General features: G+C 33.7%; 1 protein-coding gene across 15 annotated transcripts in view; it reads left to right on the top strand.

Moving 5' to 3' along the window:
- Positions 1-23,533, top strand: part of LOC122181834 (sodium channel protein type 2 subunit alpha-like) — a 37,127-nt gene that overhangs the window by 5,708 nt on the left and 7,886 nt on the right. For 5 of the 15 annotated variants that reach the window (XM_042874619.1, XM_042874611.1, XM_042874609.1 and 2 more), the window contains exons 7-21: positions 133-196; positions 1,191-1,332; positions 2,107-2,313; positions 2,506-2,787; positions 3,401-3,748; positions 5,354-5,486; positions 6,425-6,663; positions 9,417-9,590; positions 10,129-10,485; positions 12,336-12,788; positions 19,812-19,926; positions 20,415-20,569; positions 21,228-21,401; positions 22,143-22,265; positions 22,555-22,836. In XM_042874619.1, coding sequence (XP_042730553.1) covers positions 133-196; positions 1,191-1,332; positions 2,107-2,313; positions 2,506-2,787; positions 3,401-3,748; positions 5,354-5,486; positions 6,425-6,663; positions 9,417-9,590; positions 10,129-10,485; positions 12,336-12,788; positions 19,812-19,926; positions 20,415-20,569; positions 21,228-21,401; positions 22,143-22,265; positions 22,555-22,836 — 3,248 coding nt within the window. Of the gene's footprint in view, positions 1-132; positions 197-1,190; positions 1,333-2,106; positions 2,314-2,505; positions 2,788-3,400; positions 3,782-5,353; positions 5,487-6,424; positions 6,664-9,416; positions 9,591-10,128; positions 10,486-12,335; positions 12,789-19,811; positions 19,927-20,414; positions 20,570-21,227; positions 21,402-22,142; positions 22,266-22,554; positions 22,837-23,533 lie in introns of all 15 variants that reach the window. The other 10 variants (XM_042874606.1, XM_042874604.1, XM_042874605.1 and 7 more) reach the window with 6 other exon arrangements.

Genomic DNA, 23,533 nt, shown 5'->3' with positions numbered 1-23,533 from the left:
TTCTTTTTGGTGATGTTTTTTGGGTTGGCCTAAAAAATCAAAAATGCATCTTCTGACTGTTTTATTGCTGCTGTATTCAGCCTACTACTTCCTTAGCTCAATTATAATAATTTAGCGTTACTTTTCCCTTAGGTCATTTTTATCGTCTAGAAGGACAAAAGGATTATCTGCTTTGTGGCAATAGCTCAGATGCAGGGTAAGATATGCTAAAAACTACATACTACCCTTTAATGTAAACAGCAAGATACATAATACCACTATAAACTTAAAAAGCTAATTTAATGACCTAACTAATTAATCAAAGATATATGCTTGTGGTTCATAGTAACTAAGCACTCGAATGACTAGAAATATTAAATGAGAAAAATATTTTGCTGTGAATTCATTTTTATAGCTCTAATGTAACTAGAAAAAATATTATTTCAACAGGTGGATATTGCATTATCAATTACTTCAGAACATACTTCTACATTAATGACTTCATGTCATTTTACATCCCTAAAATAGGCACTCGGACTCAAAGCAGAGGGAGGACCTCTTTTATATTTTTGTTGGTGGACTTCATACACAGGACTGCCTTAGTCTTTCTTTGCAGCAATTATTTGTAACAATTATGTATTTCTAGTTTGTTATGATATGTCAGTTCATCTGTTGTTTTTTGATAATTTTGTCTTTAAAACAGATATACTTAATCTTTCTATGTAGACATTTTGCATATGCCTATAAGTCATTAGATAATTTTATACTATATATGTGTGTAAATATCTTGTGTGTAAAAATCTTTACCTTTTCAGGAATAGAATCATGACAGAGGTGGTGTACCTACTGTAGACAAATGATCACCTAATATCAAAACAGATACAGTTTCAGAAATGTAAAGTATCACTGTGGCAGTTGCAGTGGAACAAGTTTCATTTTGTGAATGAAAGATGAAAGATTTTTCATAAAAATGAAATTTTGAAGAATTTTCAGTTATTTGTTTGCTCATTGCTGGCTTTAAAATAAAAACACTGTTTATTTCTTCAATGGCTTTTAAATTGTAAGCAACACATAGCAGAGGCCCACTTCCCAGATTAGATCTAATGAATCTTAATTAGAATGTAAATGTACAATAATTTTAAAAGGAAATTTAATATGTTCTTTTATAAGCATTGTTTGTTGTTTGCTTGTCTTTCCTTTTGTTTTCCTAGTAAATGTCCAGAAGAGTTTATCTGTGTGAAAGCAGGTAAAAACCCCAACTATGGTTATACTAGCTTTGACACATTCAGTTGGGCTTTCTTGTCCCTGTTTCGACTTATGACACAGGACTACTGGGAAAATCTTTATCAGCTGGTGAGTAAATAGTAAAAATTATTTAGTGTCTGACTGTCCCCAAAACAGACATGGAAAGGACCATTGTTCATGTTATATATCACAGCTATAAACAGCAGCTGAGTAAGTGCAGCTTTTAGAAACAAATTCAGTTGCAGAATTAAGCAGTTACGGGCACTTTGTACAAAATCTGTACATAGTTTCTGAGTTCTGAGTAGGTACACAAGGGTTTTTTGTTCATCGCCTTCGGTTTTTACAGTGTTATGTTCTCTGACAGCAAAATGCAAATGAATCTTAATTTGTGCACCTTTAATCCTGTTTTTGATTACTTAAAAGATGCACTTTGTATAAGCTAATTTTCTTACCACAGTTTTCCATTACATAGCATGTGAAAATTTGTTAGTTGTAGTAAGCATTATCTTTAAAATTATTTATTCATTTGTGCCATCTTTAACTCTTTTTTTATTCCAAGTGGAAGGCATGCTAACATGCTTCAAGTATACTAAGCATCCAATCTTTGATGTGTGATTTACATTAATTACACCGATCACACTTCTTTCTCAAGACTATTAGGCTTTAAAGTAGGTTTGCCACAAAGCAACATGATCCTTAATTTTTTTCATATATATTAAAGCTTCTTTTATTTTCATTGCTTTGTAATTCAGGTAATTTTATATAATACTACAGACAGAAGGACAACTGAATTTTAGTTTTGCACTTTTCATACTCAGTGTTTCTGAATAGTGGAATTGATGCTTGTCTTCACCAAGAATTATTTTTCTTCTTCTCTTCTAGACGTTACGAGCTGTTGGCAAAACATACATGATATTTTTCGTTCTGGTTATTTTTCTGGGTTCCTTTTATTTGATTAACTTGATTTTGGCTGTGGTTGCCATGGCCTATGAAGAACAAAATCAAGCAACTATGGTTGAAGCAGAACAGAGGGAGGCAGACTTGCAGCAGATGCTTGAACAGCTAAAGAGGCAGCAAGAGGAAGCTGAGGTATTTTTTAAAAGAAAAATACCTGCCTTTTTTTCAAACACAAATCTATCTAGGCTTTTGTCACATATTTACAAGTCATGATACAAACTTCAGAAATAAACACTATGGCATTCTTGAAGGATTTTGTAATTTTAAAGCATCTGGTAGTTCAGATATCCTTTTAATGTTACATTAAAATGTTTATTTTGACAGGCAATAGTGGCAGCTGCAGCAGAGATGACAGAGTTTGGTGGTGAAAGTGGACCTTCAGACAGTTCTTCTGAAGCATCCAAGCTTAGCTCAAAAAGTGCCAAAGAAAGGAGAAATAGACGGAAGAAAAGAAGGCAGAGGGAGCATTCTGGAGAAGAGGATAACATGAAAGATACAAAGCTTTCAAAATCCGAGTCAGATGGCAGTATGAGAAGGAAAGGTTTCAGATTTTCTTTTGATGGCAATAAACTTGCTTATGGGACCCGGCTCACATCACCCCACCAGGTGCTGTGAATCATTCTGTTTTATTGGTTGGATTTGTGAGATAACTGTAATATTAAGAAAACTTCACTGTAACCTTGCAAAGTAATACAACATAGGAAAAGAATTTTCATTATTTTAAGTACTAAATGCATCTTGCAAGTGTCATTTTAAAGTTTGGGATTGGGTGGTTCTCAGCGGGGTGCATGGCAGTATAGCATTTTCATTGTTCATTTGAAATAACAAATCATTTGTAATTCATAAAAGGAAAGTTTAAATGTAATATATCAATGTAGAAGACTATGGATATGAAGCACTTGATATCTTTTAACATAATACATGGTCTAAGTGGATCATTAGAATGCCTAAAATCTTTATTTCCTCTCTAATAGAGAAATAGAAATTGCTGTGGCCTCATGCATATTCACCTTCTGTTCTCCAAAAAATTGTTTTACGTGTACTGTAAATTTACCTATTCAGATAATTCTCATCTCTCATGCATGCGTCCGAAGTGTACCTATGGTAGTGTATTAAGAATAAAGATGGAAAATTCCTGGGGAATATAAATTAATATTATGGATATCCATACTGTATATTATAAATCCTCAGCCAGTGTATTTGTTTGTTTCTTTTACAGTCTTTACTAAGCATTCGTGGCTCCCTGTTTTCCCCCAGACGTAGTAGCAGAACAAGTCTTTTCAGTTTTAGAGATCATGGAAAAGAGATAGGATCTGAAAATGACTTTGCTGATGATGAACACAGCACATTTGACGATAACGGAAGCAGAAGAGGTTCTCTTTTTGTACCACTGAGACACAGTGAACGACGTGGTAGTAATATTAGTCAAGCCAGCAGATCGTCAAGAAAGCTGACAATGTTTCCAGTGAATGGGAAGATGCATAGCACTGTGGATTGCAATGGAGTGGTTTCTTTAGTGGATAGACCTTCATGTCTCCTGTCGCCTACAGGGCAGCTTCTGCCAGAGGTGACAATAGACAAACCAACAACTGATGACAATGTAAGGAAATTTTTTGTACCCCAGATTTTGTGATATTTCCTCATTGCACCAGAGAATGTTGTGTTGAAATTGAATGCTTTGGGGGGGTGATCGAGAGATTCTGAATGCCTTTGTGCGTCTTACTGTAATGAAAATGTTCTTAAATTGATTCACTCAAAAGAAGCGTGGACATGAAAGAGAACAAAATAACATATTTTTGTATACCTGTGTAGCAAGTAAAGAGATGCATGCATCTCTATACTGAATAAAAATAATGTTGCACTGCTGAATCTGTTTCAGAATCCAGAATTAGGGTAGTCAACATTCTAAACTCTGCATATTCTTCATTTGTTATTTAGATTTTTTTTTTCCTTGTAGTTTTGGCCGCCATTTAAAAGTATTTCCTAATTCTCTGCCAGTAATCTGCTAGCTTTTACTTTTTTTTCCTCACCATATATTATGGAAATGTAGCATAGCCTTTTGGATTATGTTCTAGTACTCCGAAATACATTTTTCTGAGTCTCAGAGATTATAAAGTTTTTCACTGCCTAGGATCAGACTCTAATTAAAGAATTTTACGTGCAAATTCATCACTTTCTCCCTCTGGTCAGTCTTCTGTTTTGCCTGAATCTGCTTTTATGAATGGTTTGGTCCCGAAAACAAAGAGGTCTTACCTGGGTCCCAGCATCTGAATGTACGTCAGTGAGATTACTTAAAGTTATAACCTTCTTGAATTCTCTCAGACTTTCATTTTCATACATTTATTTAATGTATGAATAGGTCCATCCATGCTTGCACATCCAAAACTTTTTTTTAATTGAGATGTATGAATGATAGAATTCAGATTTGTAACTTCAGTTTTATACGATAAAATTTATGTATATATATATATATATATATATATCCATTTAGAGGGTCAGATAGGTCAGTCTTCTGTGATTTCTTATGTTGAAATTTGTAAAATCAATCAGATTATAGCTGTTTAATGTATAGATATATTTAGTTTTTAAGAATAAGATCCAGGCTGATCTGTAGAAGTTACTTTTAGAGAATAATTGTTATTGCAGAAATTTGCTTAAATAAATCACTTATTATAAGTATCTTATGATCAAGCTGGTTTGGAATTGAAGTATTGATAAAGAAAGCATGAAACTGGGAGCTCTGATTTTTTTTGTGTGTTTTTTTTGTGGTTTTTTTTTGTTTGTTTGTTTTGGTTTTTTTTCTGGTTCCCATGCTGTAACAGGTTTGATTTGTTTCTTTGGCAAAGAAGCTTACTTGTGTTTAGTATGAAGTTAATGGTAATTAATTATAATACAGTAGTGACTTGGAAATCAAATACCAAAACTGCTTTTTAGTACTTTATAAGTTACTTAACAGTATTCAGAAGTATAATATGAAAATACCCACTTAAAAAGCAAATACCAGGTTTATGTTACAGTGGAAAAAATTCTAATGTAATTGCACAAACAGGAAGTTGCATATATTTATGAATTCAGTGAAACTGAGGAGTCTTTCTGATACCTATTCTTTCAGTATTTCTAAAGGTGAATTTAGTTTATCCTCCTCCTCTACCTAATTCTATTTGTTTCATAGAGTACTACTACAGAAATGGAAATAAAAAAGAGGCGTTCAAGCTCATATCAAATACCAATGGATTTGCTGGAGGATCCCAATCTAAGACAAAGAGCCATGAGTATAGCTGGCATCATCACAAGTACAATGGAAGGTGTGTTATAACTGCAGATAAGTGAATTTTCTTGGCATAGTCATAGGTCTGCATGTATTGTATCAGTTGCAAGTATAGCGGGCAAAAAAATAAATAGCCCTTGAAGATAATTGATAGGAGGGAAGCGCATGTACATAGTTAAAGAAGTGAAGGAATCTGATAGGTAGGCTAAGCTAAAAACATAACAGATAAAATGTATGTAGTTCACACAAGAAGAAACTTCTTTATTTTGAGGGTGACAGAGAACTGGAACAGGCGGAAAAGAGACGTGGTGGAGTCTCCTTCTCTGGAGATACTCAAAACCCACCAGGACAATTTTGTGTGCAACCTACACCACGGAACTTGCTTTGTGGAGGAGGCTAGATGAGATGATCTCCAGAAATCCCTTCCAACTCTTACAGTTCTGTGATTAATATTTAGCAATAGAGTTACCGAAAGAATTATTCTACTAACTATAAGAAGATAATATTGAAGTAAAGATTAGGCCTTAGTTAAAAGAGAGATTTTTTTTTGTAGGATTATTTGAAAGTGACATTATTACTAACAACACTCTTGAAAAAGCTTGATATGTTTTCAAAAACTGAAATTAATATTATTTTTCATGAAAGTAATTAAGCTGATGTTTGTGATGATTGTGATGTTGAAGTTTTACTGAGTAAAGTATCTCTACATATAATGATAAATTTTGAAACCAAGGTTGTTATAAGAAGACAACTTTTTCAACTTTTACTAAAAATTCTTAAATGTTTTTCTTCTATTTTTATAATACCTTATCAGTCTGCAACTATATCTAAGTTGAAGATTCCTCCGAACATCATTAATGACTCAGGGATATATACATGAAAAAGCAATTAAAACAAAAAATACTTCATTCACAACTTGTTTGCTCTGCTTTCTTTTTCTTTTTTCTTTTTTTGTTTGTTTTTTTTTCTCCCTAGAACTCGAAGAATCCAGACAAAAATGTCCACCCTGCTGGTATAAGTTTGCCCACACATACTTAATTTGGAATTGTTGTGAGTTTTGGTTAAAAGTGAAGAGTGTAATTTCATTTATTGTAATGGACCCAATTGTTGATCTGGCTATCACTATTTGCATAATTTTAAACACACTGTTTATGGCCTTGGAGCATTATCCAATGACGGAGACTTTTAACAATACACTTAAAGTAGGAAATCAGGTAAGTCCATCAAACTATATTATTTGATGCAATCTGAATATGTAATCGAATAAAAATGAATTCTATTTAAAGGAGAAAGTATAATTAAAGTATTATCATCTCAAAAAACAGAACACAACACATGTTTAAGGTTTTATTGCACTAAATGTAGTTGAAAAATAATGCTTGAGGTAATTGCATTAAAAACTATAGTTTCCATTACTGACATTCCTGCAAATATTTTTCATCGATCAGATTTTGGATGGTAGAAAACAAAAGAAGAAATCTGATTTGATTTTATTCAGCATTACAAGAAACAAAGGTGCTAAATTAGATCCTTTCTACTGTAAGCATCATTAATGACAAAGTTGCTCCAAAAATAATGCCTTCACTCTTTATTATGTTGGCTCACAACATCAGTAGCAGACATTGGTGGTATGGTTATAAAGGTTGAATCTTTCCACCATTATTTCATTACATTTTGTTGCTTGTGACATTTGGCAGCAAAGGGGCAGTCTGACATGGGAGTATGAAACAAAGGTGTGTAACTAACTTCCCCCATGTGAAAAAATTGCACCCATTGCCATTCATCAGTGTTTTCTGAATGTTTGTCGAGACCTGCCAGTGGATGTGAGGGCAGTGAGACAGAGGATGGTGCATTTCAACAGTGATGACAGTGATGTGAAAGATAAGCCATATTCTGGATGGCCATGCACACACAGGTGAAGAACATCTTGAGCAGCTTGTCTGTAGAAATCTACAGATTATGATCAGGGAGCTGTGTACGGACCTGAATATCAGCTTCGAACTGTTGGAAACATGGTGGCAACATTAGAATACTGCGAAGTTTGTTTCAGCTGGGTCCAACAAGTACACAGAAGCAAAAAGTGTATCATGTGTCGGTTTTTCAGGGCCTATTGAACCAATACAAGGTTGAAGGTCACAGTTTCTTGGATTGCATTGTTAACAGTGACAAGATGTGGTGTCACCACTATCAGCCAGTAAAAACAGCAGTCGGCAGTGTGGCTATGTATGGATTCCCCACTCAATAAAAAGTTCAAGATGCACTTTGCCATCAGCATGGAAAGTGATCTCCACTGCCTTTTGGGATATGAATGGGATGATCCTTCTGGATTTCCTGGAAACTGGAGAAGCCATTAACTCTGACTGCTGCATTGCAGTGCTGACCAAGGTGAACATTCGTACTTCCAGAGAAGAAGACAGCCTTCCTCTTGCAACACAGTAATGCCAGACCCCATTTTGAAGACAGTGGATCATGTTGCCAATCTAGTCTGAACTATCCTACCACACACACATCTTATTTTCCAGATTCGGTACGTTTTAGCTTCCATCTTCTCGAGCTGAAGAAAGATGGACTGCATGGGCAACATTTTCCTTGCAACAACACTATCACAGCAGCTCTGTAACAGTGGGTCTGCTGGTGCAGATTTTTGCTAGTGTGGCATGTAGTCTTTTGTTCATTGCTGGAGAAAATTCATAGGTAATGACGATGGCTATGTTGAAAAATGCTGTTTTGTATCTGAGAATTTGCTCCATCAAATAGTGTTATTGTGCTCTTTGTATCTCTTGTACTTTTCATGGAAACAGATAGGAGGCATTACTTTTGGAGGAACTTACGAAAGACCAGAAGTGTTGGATATTACTTTACTATTTTGCACTGGTATTTTTCTTATTATTTTTGTATTTAAGAGCGTTGCTTTGACTGATCCATAACAATTGGAATACAAAGAACTTGTGTTTTATATTGAGTATATGTAAATACAGATGTTTTTTTTCCCCACAAAACAGGTCTGCAGGTGGTTTCGGTTGTTTTCGTATTTTTATAATGGAAATACTACAGGTCATCTGCTGTACTTCTCACCTATGCTTATTATAAGTGTTAATTCTTATTATTGCAGTGTAGCAAAATCATAATTCTAGTACAGCCTAGTTGAGAATATATTCAGCTTTGTTTGCAAAGTTATTAATGTCAGCACTTACTTGAATAGTATCCAGGTGTTTTTTAGCAAATATAGATGTTGTTCATTTGTACTTGTATAGTGTCAGCAGTTGTTTTTTTTTTTTTTTTTTTTTTTTTTTTTGCTTTTTGAACTGTTTTAAAGTTTACTGAATATTCTTGATTTTTTTAAAAATATAATTTATCTTCCTAGTAAAACGTGATTGATGTGGCTCTATAGATGCAGGTGGGCACACATTTACAGTAAATACAATGGATTTCCTCTCTTTTCAGAAGCATTGTATGCTTCCTCTGTATCCTGTCAGAAGCAGAAAAGTTTAACTTCAAACGTGAGCCTTGACAAAATTGGCCTTTTTTTTTTTGCAGTTAGCAAAGAGGAGGCATCCACATTGTCACTGTGAATTCTGAAGAACTGATTTAATAGCATATCACTCTCCACTTTATGGTCATTTCATATATCTCCTACAATTTAGTTAAAGCAGCTTCCATTCTGGCAAGGTAATCTATCTTGCTGGGAAATATTCCTTTATTTAGACATAGAACAGATGGGGAGCAAACAGGAGGTGCATTAGAGATGGTTTATTCTTCACAAGATACTAAATGCATCTCAAGCTTAACTGAAAGTTAATCAAATTGCACTGCAGCTCATTTTGATTTTGACACTTTTCTTCTCTGCAATAATTTTCCTTACTGATGTTCTGCTGTAAGAAAGTTGTCATGTTTAAGTTGTTCTTTGTCGTCTGGTTCAGCTAATTTGTAATCATTTATAAATTAGTAATACATATTCTTCTTTTAGGTTTTTACTGGAATTTTTGCAGCAGAAATGGTTCTCAAGATAATTGCCATGGATCCTTTTTATTATTTCCAAGTTGGCTGGAATATTTTTGATAGCTTTATAGTTACCCTCAGTTTGGTGGAGCTTTTTCTGGCAAATGTGGATGGATTATCTGTTCTACGATCGTTCAGATTGGTAAATAAATTAATGATTAAATGATATTTGCTAATGCATTATGTGTAGTAAATTTTAATTGTACGTATGCAAATAGAATTGTAATTTATACACTAATATATTGCTAATAATTACATAGTACTGTTTTTTTTCTGAAGTGTCGCAGGCTATCTCAGCAAACAGGCTTTACAAAATTATTTACCATTGAATAGCATATGCTATTTTATGGTTCAGAAGCAGCAGTGTTTTTCAAGGAAAAGAGGCGTAATATTACTGTAATTATATTAATGTGGTTGGGCAACAGTACAGTGTGCATATAATTTACTGTATATTGAGAGAGGATGTAAATAAATAAACATTTGTAGTCTTGTTTGATGCCATATCTGAAAGTTACTACAAAAGTAACTTTTCTTTTAAAATGTAGGATTTATAAATTTCATAAATTAATCTTTAAAGGATATCTTTATGCCCTTCAGAAAAATGAATGCTTTATTATAATATATTTCTGTAGTATTTTTGTAACTGCTTCAAATAATGTCTCTGTATTTTCATTTTTCAGCTTCGAGTTTTCAAGTTGGCAAAATCTTGGCCAACTCTAAATATGCTGATTAAGATTATTGGCAACTCAGTGGGGGCTTTGGGCAATTTGACCCTGGTATTGGCCATCGTTGTGTTCATTTTTGCTGTGGTTGGGATGCAGCTGTTTGGGAAATACTACAAGGAATGTGTCTGCAAGATCTCTAGCGACTGCGAACTTCCACGCTGGCACATGCATGACTTTTTCCACTCTTTCTTGATTGTATTCCGAGTGCTGTGTGGAGAATGGATAGAAACAATGTGGGACTGCATGGAGGTTGCAGGGCAGCCTATGTGCCTTACTGTCTTCATGATGGTCATGGTGATTGGAAACCTAGTGGTATGTAGCCAAAATAAATCAAGAATTAATGTAGAGAAAGAATAATAATGAAACAAGTAATGAAGCAGTTTTGTAGCATTAAATGTATTAAATGTTTTTTTATGATTTTGAGTGCTGAGAATATGGATTCTGCATGTTATATTTCTGATCCTAAGTAAAATCCTCAAAATGGAGGCTGGATCTCAGGGTAAAATTCAGGGGATATGAGTGAGGAGGAGAAGCATCATGTGTTCAGGGCTTTGTGGACTAATCTGGTTACCTAGAGTAGCATAGGCACGACAAATATTCACCTTGGATAGGAGTTTGCCATTGGCACAAGCAGACTTAAGAGGGCATTTTCTTCCTAGTCAGTGATGGCACCACTTGAAATTACACATAGCCAGTTGTTTTCTTTCCTGTCCAAAAGACTGCTTTAAAATTCTTTTTCTCTGAAGTTCAATCCATTTTGAACCCTACTTACTTCTGACTTTTTACACAGTGGGGGGGGAAAGGAAATTTGAGTAGGAAAGCAGTAGTATTGCTTAAAAAAACAGATTCAAATACTTCACATTTACTTTCACTCCTATTCATTTTTTTCTTCCCAATTCTTAAGTGCTTTTTACAAACACTTTAAAATACCTTCTTTCTCTCTGAAAGAGGAAAGCATGAGACCAGTTTGTACATTGCCATGTATGAATTTGTCTTTTAAAACATGATTTATATTTATTAACTCACTAGTGTTTGAAACCTTGATCTCTCAGCCTTTTATTCTGCTTTTCTCACTGCCCACTGAGTCTTCCTGTGAAATTCTACATCTTTTCTTTAGGTAATTGACAGCAGCAAAAGAGGTTTCAAATTAGCCATCCTGATTTCATTCTTTAGCAGTGAAATTCTAATAGGAATAAGCTAAATAGTTTCAAACCAGTCATGTTACTTGTGGAACAGCCATTTGCTCCAGGATTATCTGCAAATCTGTTCTCTTATAATGAAGAAAATGGGGGCATGAGTTGTCAAGCAACATATCCTTGTCAAATAGTTTTCTATACTATAGTTTCTTCTATGCTAGAAGAGAGATCTTTGTGTAATGAAGTATCCATCTGTATAATTTTTTCACAGCATTCACTGTATTTTGATTTTATACCATAGCTCTAGCAGAATTTCTTATGTGAATAGACAATCTCTACTGTTTCTTCAGAGATCTGTTATGCAGTTGTCTTCCTGTATTCCCAACAATATAGTTTTACTCTGTCTTCAGAGCTGCCTAGAAGATCTTGGTCTGAAGACCTTAAGAGCTGCTACTGTACAGGTTAATTGGATACTGCTCTATCTAATACCTTTAGAGTTTTAGTGAACCCTGGACTTACATAACTGAAATTTATTCTGTCTTGCAATTGGAAGATGATGAGACCTAAGAATTGAGGGAAGGGCTGCTTTGTCTTAAGTCACATATAGCAAAATATGTGTGGGTTTGTACCAGCCTTTAAAAAAACAATTTCTGCATAGATCAACTATGCTTTGATGCAGAGTGCTTCCCTATGCTAGAGAAGTAAATGTTTTGGATCAGTTCAGTCATTGTTGAATACATTCATTTCTGACCTTAATACCCTTTCACAAACATGAGCAGAAGGAGAGCTTAGAAATTTTTGTAGCTTGTATTTCTGTATCTCTATTGTCAAAATGAAACTGCTTTGTGTGTAGAGCAGGTATTGTGCTTACATTTCATTTACATTTTATTTACTGTTTAATTTCCAGAATCACACAGTGGAAAAAGTGAAATCTAAGTTGTTTATAGTAGGTGATAGAAGAAACATGTGAATTAAATTTAACAAAAAAAAAAAAAAAAAAAACAGGTGTATTTTCTTTGTTTTCAGGTATTGAACCTTTTTCTGGCCTTGCTGCTGAGTTCATTTAGTTCAGACAGCCTTTCTCCTACCGAGGATGATAATGAAATGAATAATTTACAGATAGCTGTTTCAAGAATTCAGAAGGGAATAGATTTTGTGAAGGAAAAAGTAGGTGAATATATTCAAAAATCTTGCTGGAAGAAACAAGTGGCTGCAAATGAAAGAACAGCAACAGATCAGTTGAATGATGAAAGACACCATTGCATTTCCAACTGTACCGTTGCTGAAATAAAGATAGATACAACTTACCACAAAAATGAGAATGGAACAGCTGGTGTTGTAGGGAACAGTGACTATCCATTGTTCATAAACAACCCAAGCCTTACTGTTACAGTACCGATAGCTGTTGGAGAATCTGACTTTGAACATATAAATACGGAAGAGTTTAGTAGCGACTCAGATTTGGAGGAAAGCAAGGAGGTAAGATTTAAATGACTTCCTGTTTATATGAATGACTTTTGTGATCTTCTGTCATAGAACACTTGTTTTTTTTCTTATGGTAGTACTTCCTTGTTGCAAATAGAAAATTATTACAATTTCAGATTGCCGGACTGGACTGAGAATGAATTGTGAATTGAGAAACATGGAGCTAAAGGCAAAATTATTTGAAGACATATGAAACCATTATAAAAGAGTTTTGAAAAGTAGTCTTTTCCAAATTTTTCAGGTGGATAGACAAATTAATATCGAATTTTATTATTATTATATCAAATAATATTATTTTGTATAGGAATAAATTATATAATAAGAATAAACAGACAAAAGACATTGGTTTAGTATATGAGCATAATGTTTCCCTGAAGTAAGGATGCAAGTAAACTGCTGTTAAAAAACAGTAAATAGACATCTTAAAAAATAATAATAATAAAAAAAAATAGTAATGCTATTTGCATCTGATTTCTAAAGCGCGCTGAATTCAGCTTTGTGTAGGATAAGCTAAGAAGGTACTAACTAAAGCTAATTATAGAAGGAACGGTTTTCCAGTTCTAAATTTACATTATGGGAAAAAGTCAGGTAGACAGTGGTAGTATTATAAGGTGAAAATGATGTATTAAAAGGACAAGGAAAAAATACAACTACTAATGAAAATATTTAATTTTTGTTGGTGGGAATTTTGCAGCAGCCACTTCAAAGACATCTGCTTTACCTTAAATTGGGGCAGCTTTAGGACTGTCAGTGCTGATGCAAACATCCCTACTCCAGTCTAGATTGGTGTGTCCAGATTGTTTTGGTGTTTGGGGTATTTTTGTTTTTTTCTTGGTTTGTGTTTGTTTTATGTTGGCATTGAATTTGCCCTTATTCTTTTCAAATTATTTTAGAAATGAGTTTGTTGCAGCAAAGTCTAATTAAATTTAATTTGAAAGGTGTAATAAAGTGACTCTTAAGGTGTTTCTTTTATTGTAGAGTATGGTGAGTAACTTTATTGCATTTGTCAGGAAAACAGGTATTGAAATAGTGAATGCCTGATTTTGTCCATCTTCTTTTTGGAGATTCTGTTACTCAATGCACTATGTTGACCTCTCAGCTGAGCAGACCTTAAGTTAACAAGAGACCTCTTAAAAACAAACATATATTCGTAACTTGTTTTATGGTATTAGTTTTGCATTGTAGGGAAGCTATGACGTGTCAAACAGCTGCTACATCTTTCACTTACTGTTAATCAAAAGGAAGGATGCTGGCTTTTGTATGTTTAAAAATATACTGGTTTTGGGGAAGGAATGTCTGAATTCAGGAATTCTTCTGCTCTGATAACTGTTAAATCTACATCTTGTATGTAAATTATGCAGAAGCTGAAGGCACCTGGATCTTTACTGTTCTGTATTTAAGAACTGATTAACAAATCCTATTGCAATCCGTAATGTACCATAAATCCTTAGTCTACTGATGATACTATTTACCTAGAAGTTTTTGTGTTTGACCCAATAGAATTGAATTCTGTTTTGTTTTCTTTTGTCACACGGCTTCTTTCTGAAAGTGTATCATAGATATACATTTAGCATGTAGTAAAGATTAGGAATAACTTTTCTCTACATTTCAGGCCAAAGTTAAACCTAAGAGCCACATCTATTCTACTAATTTTATCTTCTTCAGTGTGTCCTTGGATATTCCTGAAGCTCTAAGCAACAGTAATAAATGTTATGTTTTGAAAACGTGTAATATGTCTGGAAAACATATTTAAATGAGTATCAATCCATACTTCTACTGTTTCCAGAACTCAAACAATCCAAAGGGGGTACCATGTTTTAACTTCATTGCGTACCATTCTTCTCACAGGAGTAAAATCAAGCTGGATCAGTCAAGAATGCAGCTCTGGTGCTTTTTAACCAGGCAGAGCAACGTGTCAGCACGTTTACACAGGTTATCTAAAAGAATCATGCATATATACGATCACTTTTGAGATTGACTGGCCTGCATGCTACTCAGTTGCAATATATTTTTCTCCATCCATTGCAATGTAGTGGAAACATGCACAGCCACTGAGTCCCATGACTCGCATCGCAGCATGGTTGGGCGGAGCCCCAACATGTTCCTCTGTCCTTGTTACATCTTTGGTATTTTCTGTACTACTTCTGTTGCATAAGCTGCATGCTTTGTAGGCTTTAATTATTGTAAACTGAATTGTTGTCAAGACTATTCAGGGTCTAAAATGATTAGCAGCCTGTGGCTTTAAGAAAATGGAAAGGTAATCTTCATTTGTTCTGTTCATCTGTTGAACCGTGTTTTTAATTGTCATGTAATTACAAACATTTTGTGATTGTGTTCATTTGCCCAATGCCTAATGATCTTCTTTAATCTTATAGTTACGTGTATGCTAAAATGTTTATAACTTTCAATATAAATTGTCTCCTATTTATTCAAAATGGTGGTGTTTTTTGTTTTTGTTTTTGTTTTTGTTTTCTCATTTATACTTCAGTTTTTCATTTAGGGGAAGCTAAAATAACAGAATGAAAGATATACTCCTGGGAACAGTAAAACAAGTTTCTTCTTATTATTACTATTTTGCATACTCCTTTTGAATGTGGTTGTAATGATGTAGTTATATTCTGCTTATGAAGTTTATGTGTGCCTAACACTGGAAGTTAATAACTCATATCACTGTAGCTATTCATCAGGAATAATTGTTTCATTGTGAATTTAGTTCAGTTATACTTATAAAGACAGATATTAAAAATAATTTTAGTCAAATTTTTCGTGTAGGATTTAGGTGTCTAAATCAATCTGGGCTTTCTTGAAAAATTGAAAATGAGAAAGATGAGCAAGAAAAAAATACAAAAATTGTGAAAGTAAAGAATAAGGCTACAGTTAAGACAACTGTTTTTAAAAACAAGGTAGCAAATAGTACCCTCACAAAACTCTTAACTCAGGAACTCGAAAACTATGAAACAAACATTAGTTATATCAGTTACATATTTCCTGTCCCTGATTATCTCTTCTGAATAAGTGGGAATTCGCACTTAACATTTAGGGATCATTTTCCATGTAGCTTTTTTTGTTGTTGTTAATGTGATTTTGTTGTAGTATCCCATGTTCTCTCTCGTGTATTCTTTTGTGCTGTATTATATATTAGAAGTATTTCAGGTCTCACTTTTGTGCCTTGGGCTTGCAAGCTGTTCAGTGAGGTGGAATGGGAAAATATCTTCCCAACAACTGAAAATAGCTGAAAATAGAATGGATTAAGCAATGAAATACAGAATTTGTGGAGTGAAGGTGGTGTAACGGGTTTGCTAAGAGTTTCGGTTGCATTTCTATATAGTAATATTTATTACACACAGAAACAGAGAATGGCCTGAGTTGGAAGGGACCTCAAGGATCATGAATCTCTAACCCCCCTGCCACATGCAGGGCCACCAACTTCCGCATTAGACCAGGCTGCCCAGGGCCCCATCCAATCCTCTCGAGTGGGTTGTTACCAACAACTGTTTTTTACTTTTAACTAGTAGAGATTTGTGAACTGTTTACTCATTCTTTTCTCTTTCTTCTTTTAAGCAACACTAGTAATTTATTTTCTCATTTCTCTCTTTTAGGTTTTTATTTTTTCACTTATATGTTACAGGTTTTTTTTTCCTTTTATTTCTGTCATTAACAGTTGTGTTAATGGTACATTTGCTCTTTGCTTTAACATTAGAGAATTATATTGGATTTTCCCTTACTATTTGAATATTAAAAATTGAATTATTTATAAGTTGATGTGCAATAGGTTGCACCATGTGAATGGTCAGTGAGCTAATTATTATTTGGTCTCGTTGTGGAAGGTTTTTTGTAAATTCATCATCTGCAATTTTCCATGCTTTCATTTGTTATATTTGAGATGATGCTCACTACAAATTTATGCTTTACTAATTACCTAAAGCAATCAAAAGTGGCTTCAGCGTGATAATTGAATGTAAATATTATTGTCTTTGTGCCATTATACCTTCAGTTCCCTAAAAGAAAGAAAGAAATCCTGAGCTCCAGATTTTGACCTTATACCACTACAGTAGGTTTGGAAGTAAATGTACTCAAAATCTGAGTAACTTTTCACTGCCAACAGTAACACTTCCATCTTAAAAAGAAAAAAAAAAAGAAAAAAAAAAAAAAGAGTATTAATGAGGGTAATATTATATTAATGACCAAAAATGTTTTAGCTTCTGATCTGCAAGCCTAATCACCTAACCAACTTTTGAGTACATTGATAATCCATTCAGTCCAGTTTTTAGTGTATAACCAGTGAGACCCTCTTAATTGAGTTTGGTATATTCTGAACGGCAGCTAAATGTTCTCAAAGGTGAAGTATGAACCATCTCTCCTAAAACTCCTCCCACTGGAGTAGTTCATAAAATCTGTTGAATCTCTGCAAACTTCGTGCTTAGCAAATAATTTAGTCAAAACAAGAAAGTTTTCTGTGCATATTTCTTTTTTTTTTTAACTGCCAGTTTTGGTGGTGGTGATGTTGTTTGATATGAGTGGGAAATGTTTGTATGTCACATAAAGAAGACAGCTGGAACTTGATTAAACCTGTTACTCTTCAAGGCCAGGATTATAACTTATATCTTAGAAGGAGTGAACCAGGCCAGCTATCTTTTATATTAGAATAGTTCATAGAGCTTTCAGTTTTCACCTAGAGTCAAAAATATTTTTGAGCTAAAAAATTAAAATACTCTGTAATTTCTGATTATTCTATTATGTAATAAATGAGATACCTAACTTCCTGTTCTAACCACGTTGCACCAGAGGAGATTCAGATTAGACACAAGGAAAACTTTTTCTCTTAAGGGGTGATCAGGCGCTGGAATGGCCTGTTCAGGGAGTGGTGGAGTCGCCCTCCCTGGTGGTATTCGAGAGGCGTCTGGATGAGGTGCTACGAGATGGTAGCTATTATAGTTTAGTAGCTTAGTGGGTAGTAATAGTGATAGGAGGACGGTTGAACTAGATAATCTTGTAGGTCCTCTCCAAATTTGTGATTCTGATTTTTTTCAGTTTCTTTTATTTTTACAGTTGTTCTTCCATTGCTGTTTGTAACACTTAAAAATCTGTATTCTTTCACTTGAATTCATATCATCTGTTTAGAAGGATATATTAATTAGCTCACAGTTCAGATGTCCCAGAGCACTGAGTGTTTTTTGTAATTTCTACTAGCAATATGACACAAAACTTCCTTACTGTTAAAAATAAGAAGATGTAATTATTTTTGTGTTTTATAATTCAGTTCATAAATTCAGTTTTCCCACCACTGCTGCAGCATTTTTAAAAATATTAGCTATGTCATGGAATGATGAAAGCAGAATATTAATAAAATAATGCATTTATAATGCTCTTCTCAGATTCAGTAGGATTAGCGACTGGGAAAAGATTTGCTGTGAATATTTGTATTTTAAAATTAATGCTTCTAAAAATGAATAGAGATGTTTACATTAAACGTGAGTAAGTTTGGAGTTCTATTTCAGACAATTTTTGAAATAGCTGCAAAATAGGAAATATAAAATTATTTTCAATAAAAGTTAATGTAGAACACTGAATTAGTTTCTCTTATTAAGTAGTCTCTACCTTCTTTCACAAACGTGTGTATATAAAAAGTAGACTTTCATTAAAAGTTTTGTTTTCACTCATTTTAAAAATGAGGTGTAAGTAGTTCAACTTGTCTGCTGTTATATTTTAAATACCTATTAATTGTGTAAGTCTAGCAAATTCATGAAAATGATGTAAATTGTACGAAATTCAGGCTGTTTTACAAAGTGTGCTTACATCATTCCCTACAGACATTTACTTGTGTTTCAGTGAATCTGTGTCTGACATTATGTACTTTTCATAATGAGATCATAAAATGTCAGAGAATGCCATGACAAAAACTACTTAGACTTAGTTTGGTACTCATACCTAGATCAAATGTACAGGCCACCACGTTCTTCATTTAAAATCTCCAGATTATGGACTGAGTGCAAGGTACATGGATATTACATGATAAAAAATAAAATTGAGCTTATGTTTTTATTAGCATTTGTTTTAGTACTATTGCAATTATTTAAAAAAAATATATATATACCTTTTCTTTCAAGGTGTTAACTGTACAGGTATGCGTACCAGAGTAACAGGTAGTTTCATAATGCACGATGTAATACATATGTGCATTGACAAAAAAAAAAAAAAAGAGATTGCATAAATGCATATTAATGCCAGTTGAAATGTATTGGTCATACTTTTTCCTATTCAAAACTTTTGATTACATTTGAAAAACAAAACAAAAGTGTTCATGTTGTAGCAATAACTATATGTCAACATAGGGCATGCATAATTCGTTTTACAAATGTATTAGGGAAGTGTTCAAATTCATGTTCAAATTTGAAACAGGATTTTATAATTATCCTGGATTTTAGCATTTTCCAATCTACCAATGATCATTATATTGAAACAAAAAGAACGTAAATGTATTAATATTTATTAATCAACGGTAACCAAATTTTATTGTAAATTTGTCACATGCTAGAAGTAGTTAGCTTGTACTATCAAGAACTTTGCTGTCAAGGTTGAGGAGACTGCCATGATGAAAGCAATTACAAACATATATTATCTAAAGCATACAGTATAATTCATATTGATTTAAAATGTACAGACATAGATAGAATATAGAAAGAAAATAGTGGACCAAAAAAAAAAAAAAAAAAGAAAGTATTTAAAAATCTACTTGTTTGTAGTTACTTTTGAGGAATTCTAACATTGTATTATAATTCCAGAATTTCTGGAATTCAGTAAAATACTGCATAATGCTACTATCTGGTGGTAGAAAGGAGATGATTTATGCACATTTCAACAGCATTGACTGCTATATGTGGATGTTTGTGTGACAAGTGTGACAAGTGTTGTTCTTATTGTTACTGATACAGTGTGTTGCATGCTTAATATTAATTTCAGTTTTAAAAATATAAATAATACGAAAGTATAACTGCTACTATGGACTTCTATTTTCAGAAGATAAATCTTTCCAGCTCATCTGAAGGAAGTACAGTTAATTTGGCTCTCTTTGAAGAAAAAGCTGAGACTGAACCAGAAAAAGCAGCAGAGCTACAGACATGTTTTACAGAAGGTATGAAAATGAAATTTGAAGTTAGCAATTGTTGGAAACAAGCATTTGCAGTTCAAGGAAGCTTTTTTGCCAGTGCAGCTCCAGGTCCTGATTTAAATCTTAGAATGTGATTAATTTTGCTTTTCATAGGGGCAAAAAAAAGGGGAGATGCAGGAAAGAAGGGGACAGACTTTTAGCAGTATCTGTGCTGACAGAGCAAGAAGAACTCATTTCAAACTTAGAGAGGAGATTTAGGTTCAGTGTAAGGAAAAAGTATTTTACAATGAGGGTGGTGAGACATTGGAACAGGTTGCACAAAGAGGTGATAGATGCTCTGTCCCTGAAGACTTTCAAGGCAAAGCTGGACCAGGCTCTGAGCAACTTGATCTAAATGTAGATGACCCTGTTCATTGCAGGGGAGTTGGAGAAGATGACCTTTAAAGGTCCCTTCTAACTCCAAGGATTCTATGATTCAAAAACCTTATAATGGCTTGTGATTGTATTGTTAGGTTGTATACAGAAGTTTAAATGCTGTAGATGCAATATGGAAAGCAGAAGAGGAATAATCTGGTGGAACCTTAGAAAAACTTGCTACAGGATAGTAGAACACAACTGGTTTGAAACATTCATTGTCTTCATGATTCTTCTCAGCAGTGGTACTCTGGTAAGTAGAACATACACCCATAGAAACAGTGTATAGATAAAAAATATGTTTTAAACATATGTTAAAACATACTTATGTTCACTAAGGAAAAACTGAGAGTTGATTAAAAGGAGACCTTCCCATAATATTTTCCCAGTGCATATAAAATCATTAAAATTCTGTTGTCAAATAACCTTCTGCAAGTCAGTTATGATGAATACAAGATGATACATGTGTGAAAGGGTGCTTATCAAGAGGATTATACTTAAAATCTTGTTGAGGAAATTAGAACAATAACTGGAACAGATATTCAGCTGTAAATTAAAATTGTCTTCAAAAGCAGTACAAATGCTGATTTGTTCACGTTCTCTTATTTTTCTCTTCTGTTGGTTGTATTTATTATCATCAGGAGTCTGCCTTCTCTTTGAGTCAAAGTGGGCTTATCAGAGTGACAGTTTGTAATTCCGTGTTGATTATTAATAAAATTTTTTAAAAGCTTGTTTGGCAACTTTACTCATTATATTGTAATCCAATTGTCTCTGCTTATGCTGGCTTTTCAAGGTTAAAAAAAATAGTTAAAAAAGCAATTTTTCTTTGCCTTTTTTTCATCAGTTCTTATGGCTTCTTAGTTTCCAAAGTCCTATTAATATCTGACTTACATGCAACCCATTTTTTACAGGCTTTTGAAGATATATATATTGAACAGCGCAAGACTATCAAGGTCATACTGGACTATGCTGATAAAATCTTCACTTATATCTTTATTCTGGAAATGGTGCTAAAATGGGTGGCTTATGGTTTTCAAACTTACTTCACTAATGCCTGGTGCTGGCTGGACTTCCTGATTGTTGATGTAGGTACTATAGTCTCTATGTAACCTATTTCTGGTGTATAGTCTAGTCATTTCATGCAACTCCAATTTGATGTGTAAATATGCAGTGAAGAATACAAATTGAGTTAAAAATAAGAGAATGATATATTGATAAACGAGTTTCTGTTGTAATTATGTAATGAGTAGCTAAATACTAATTCATTTATATGTTATTGTTAACTCCATCTCTTTAGTCTCTGTCTTGCTGTTTTGGGTCTCAGTCAGTGATTGAGGTGTATTATTTGAAAGGATTTCAGTCTTTTGTATTCAGTAACAGAGCAAGGAGGAAGCAAACACAGAAGGGAGATGGAGGGAGCACGTAGGTTGTAGTAGGACAGCTGATTCTGGGCTTAATGACTTACTGGTGAAGCACTGTGAAGATTGGGATGTCATGAAGAGAGTAAAAGAATGGGAGAGCAAGGAGGTAACAAAGAAAAGGTTTGAGGAAAACAGAGAGTGGTGGCCAAATGCATCACTTCAAAAAGTTGTGAATCAACATTCCTCATTTTGACTAGTACAGTACTTACTACTGTTTACTAGGTTGCAAGGCTAATTTCTAGAGATTAACATTTATTTTTGTTTAAATTATTCTGAATTTTGCAGACAACTTTATATTCCCTTTTTTGTGCCTCCAATATCCAGATTGAATTAATCTTCCTTCTAGGTATTACATTTTTATTGTGAGGATACTTTAAAAAGAAAAGATTGTTCTTTTTCTTCTAGGTCTCCTTAGTTAGCTTAGTAGCTAATGCTCTCGGTTTCTCAGAACTTGGTGCAATTAAATCTCTCCGAACATTAAGGGCTTTGAGACCTCTAAGAGCTTTGTCACGCTTCGAAGGAATGAGGGTAAGAAAAAAGGAGACCATGTAATAATGTGCAAAAGAATTTCATAAAAATGTGCCTAATAAGCTATTAAATCACTGAGAAACACGGAACTGCATGTGCAGTAGCAAGGCAAACAGTAGTGGATGACTCTATTATGTTTTTCTTTTTTTTATATGCATTATTTCAGTATATTCTGATGTTTTACTCTACATCTTTTATTTCAGAAAAAAAGCACAACTTGATCATTGCTATTTAGGTATAAATGTAAGCATATAGTTTCTGAAAGTTTTTTTCTGTGTTTGTTCATTAGGTGGTTGTGAATGCTCTTACTGGAGCAATCCCATCCATAATGAATGTGCTTCTGGTTTGTCTTACATTCTGGCTAATTTTCAGCATCATGGGAGTAAATCTGTTTGCTGGCAAGTTCTTTTACTGTGTTAACACCACAACTGGACTTCAGTTCAAACCAGATGAAGTTGATAACAAAACTATGTGTGAAAATCGTAGGAGCACTGCATCAGATGTTCAATGGAAAAATGTGAAAGTAAACTTCGATAATGTTGGAGCTGGTTATCTTTCTCTGCTTCAAGTAGTAAGTGTATAAATTTTGATAAATTTTTCCAGCTTAAAGTTGTGTAGCAGTAGCATTTCATTCCATAATTTTCAGTGTTCAGTGTTTTACAATATATACATAAAGTATTTTTATTCTATGAAGCTATTTACAATTGATTATGGTAACAATCTCATAGATTCTACAGATGTTTTGGAAGAAGACAAATATCTAATATCTTCCAAGTAAATGTAAGATTTCTTTACATCCAGCTACTCATTTTCCAATTCTATAGAAATAAAAAATGTAAAAATATAATCTCTCCCTCCCTACCCCTCTTCTCAAAAAAAAACAAAAACAAAAACCAAAAAAAAAAAAAACCACTGGGATTTTTTTAAATCATTTGTTTGATTCATTAAGGTGTTAAGGCATGTTGATGCAGATTTTTAGCATCATACTCAGATACACTGCAGAGCTTATTCAAATAATAATAGTGGTTCTCTCCACGTCACTTACACATTTCACTATTGATATGGAAATAAAGAGATAAAAGAAAAAGATTTTAAATTCATTTTTTCGTTTCTGTTCTTTCTCTTATTCCTGATAGCTGCATTCCACCTGCAACACATATAAATTGGAGGCAGTAGGACAGAAACTTGCATTCTTAATCAGGTTCACTTGACAAACTGCTTCTGGGAAAACATTTGTGTTGATAAGCACTTGGCCATTATTTTGTCTT

This window comes from Lagopus leucura, unplaced genomic scaffold, assembly GCF_019238085.1.
Source record: "Lagopus leucura isolate 7727_CA_CO unplaced genomic scaffold, USGS_WTPT01 Super-Scaffold_100012, whole genome shotgun sequence".
NCBI lineage: Eukaryota > Metazoa > Chordata > Aves > Galliformes > Phasianidae > Lagopus > Lagopus leucura.
This window is presented reverse-complemented; position numbering and strand designations above follow the sequence as displayed.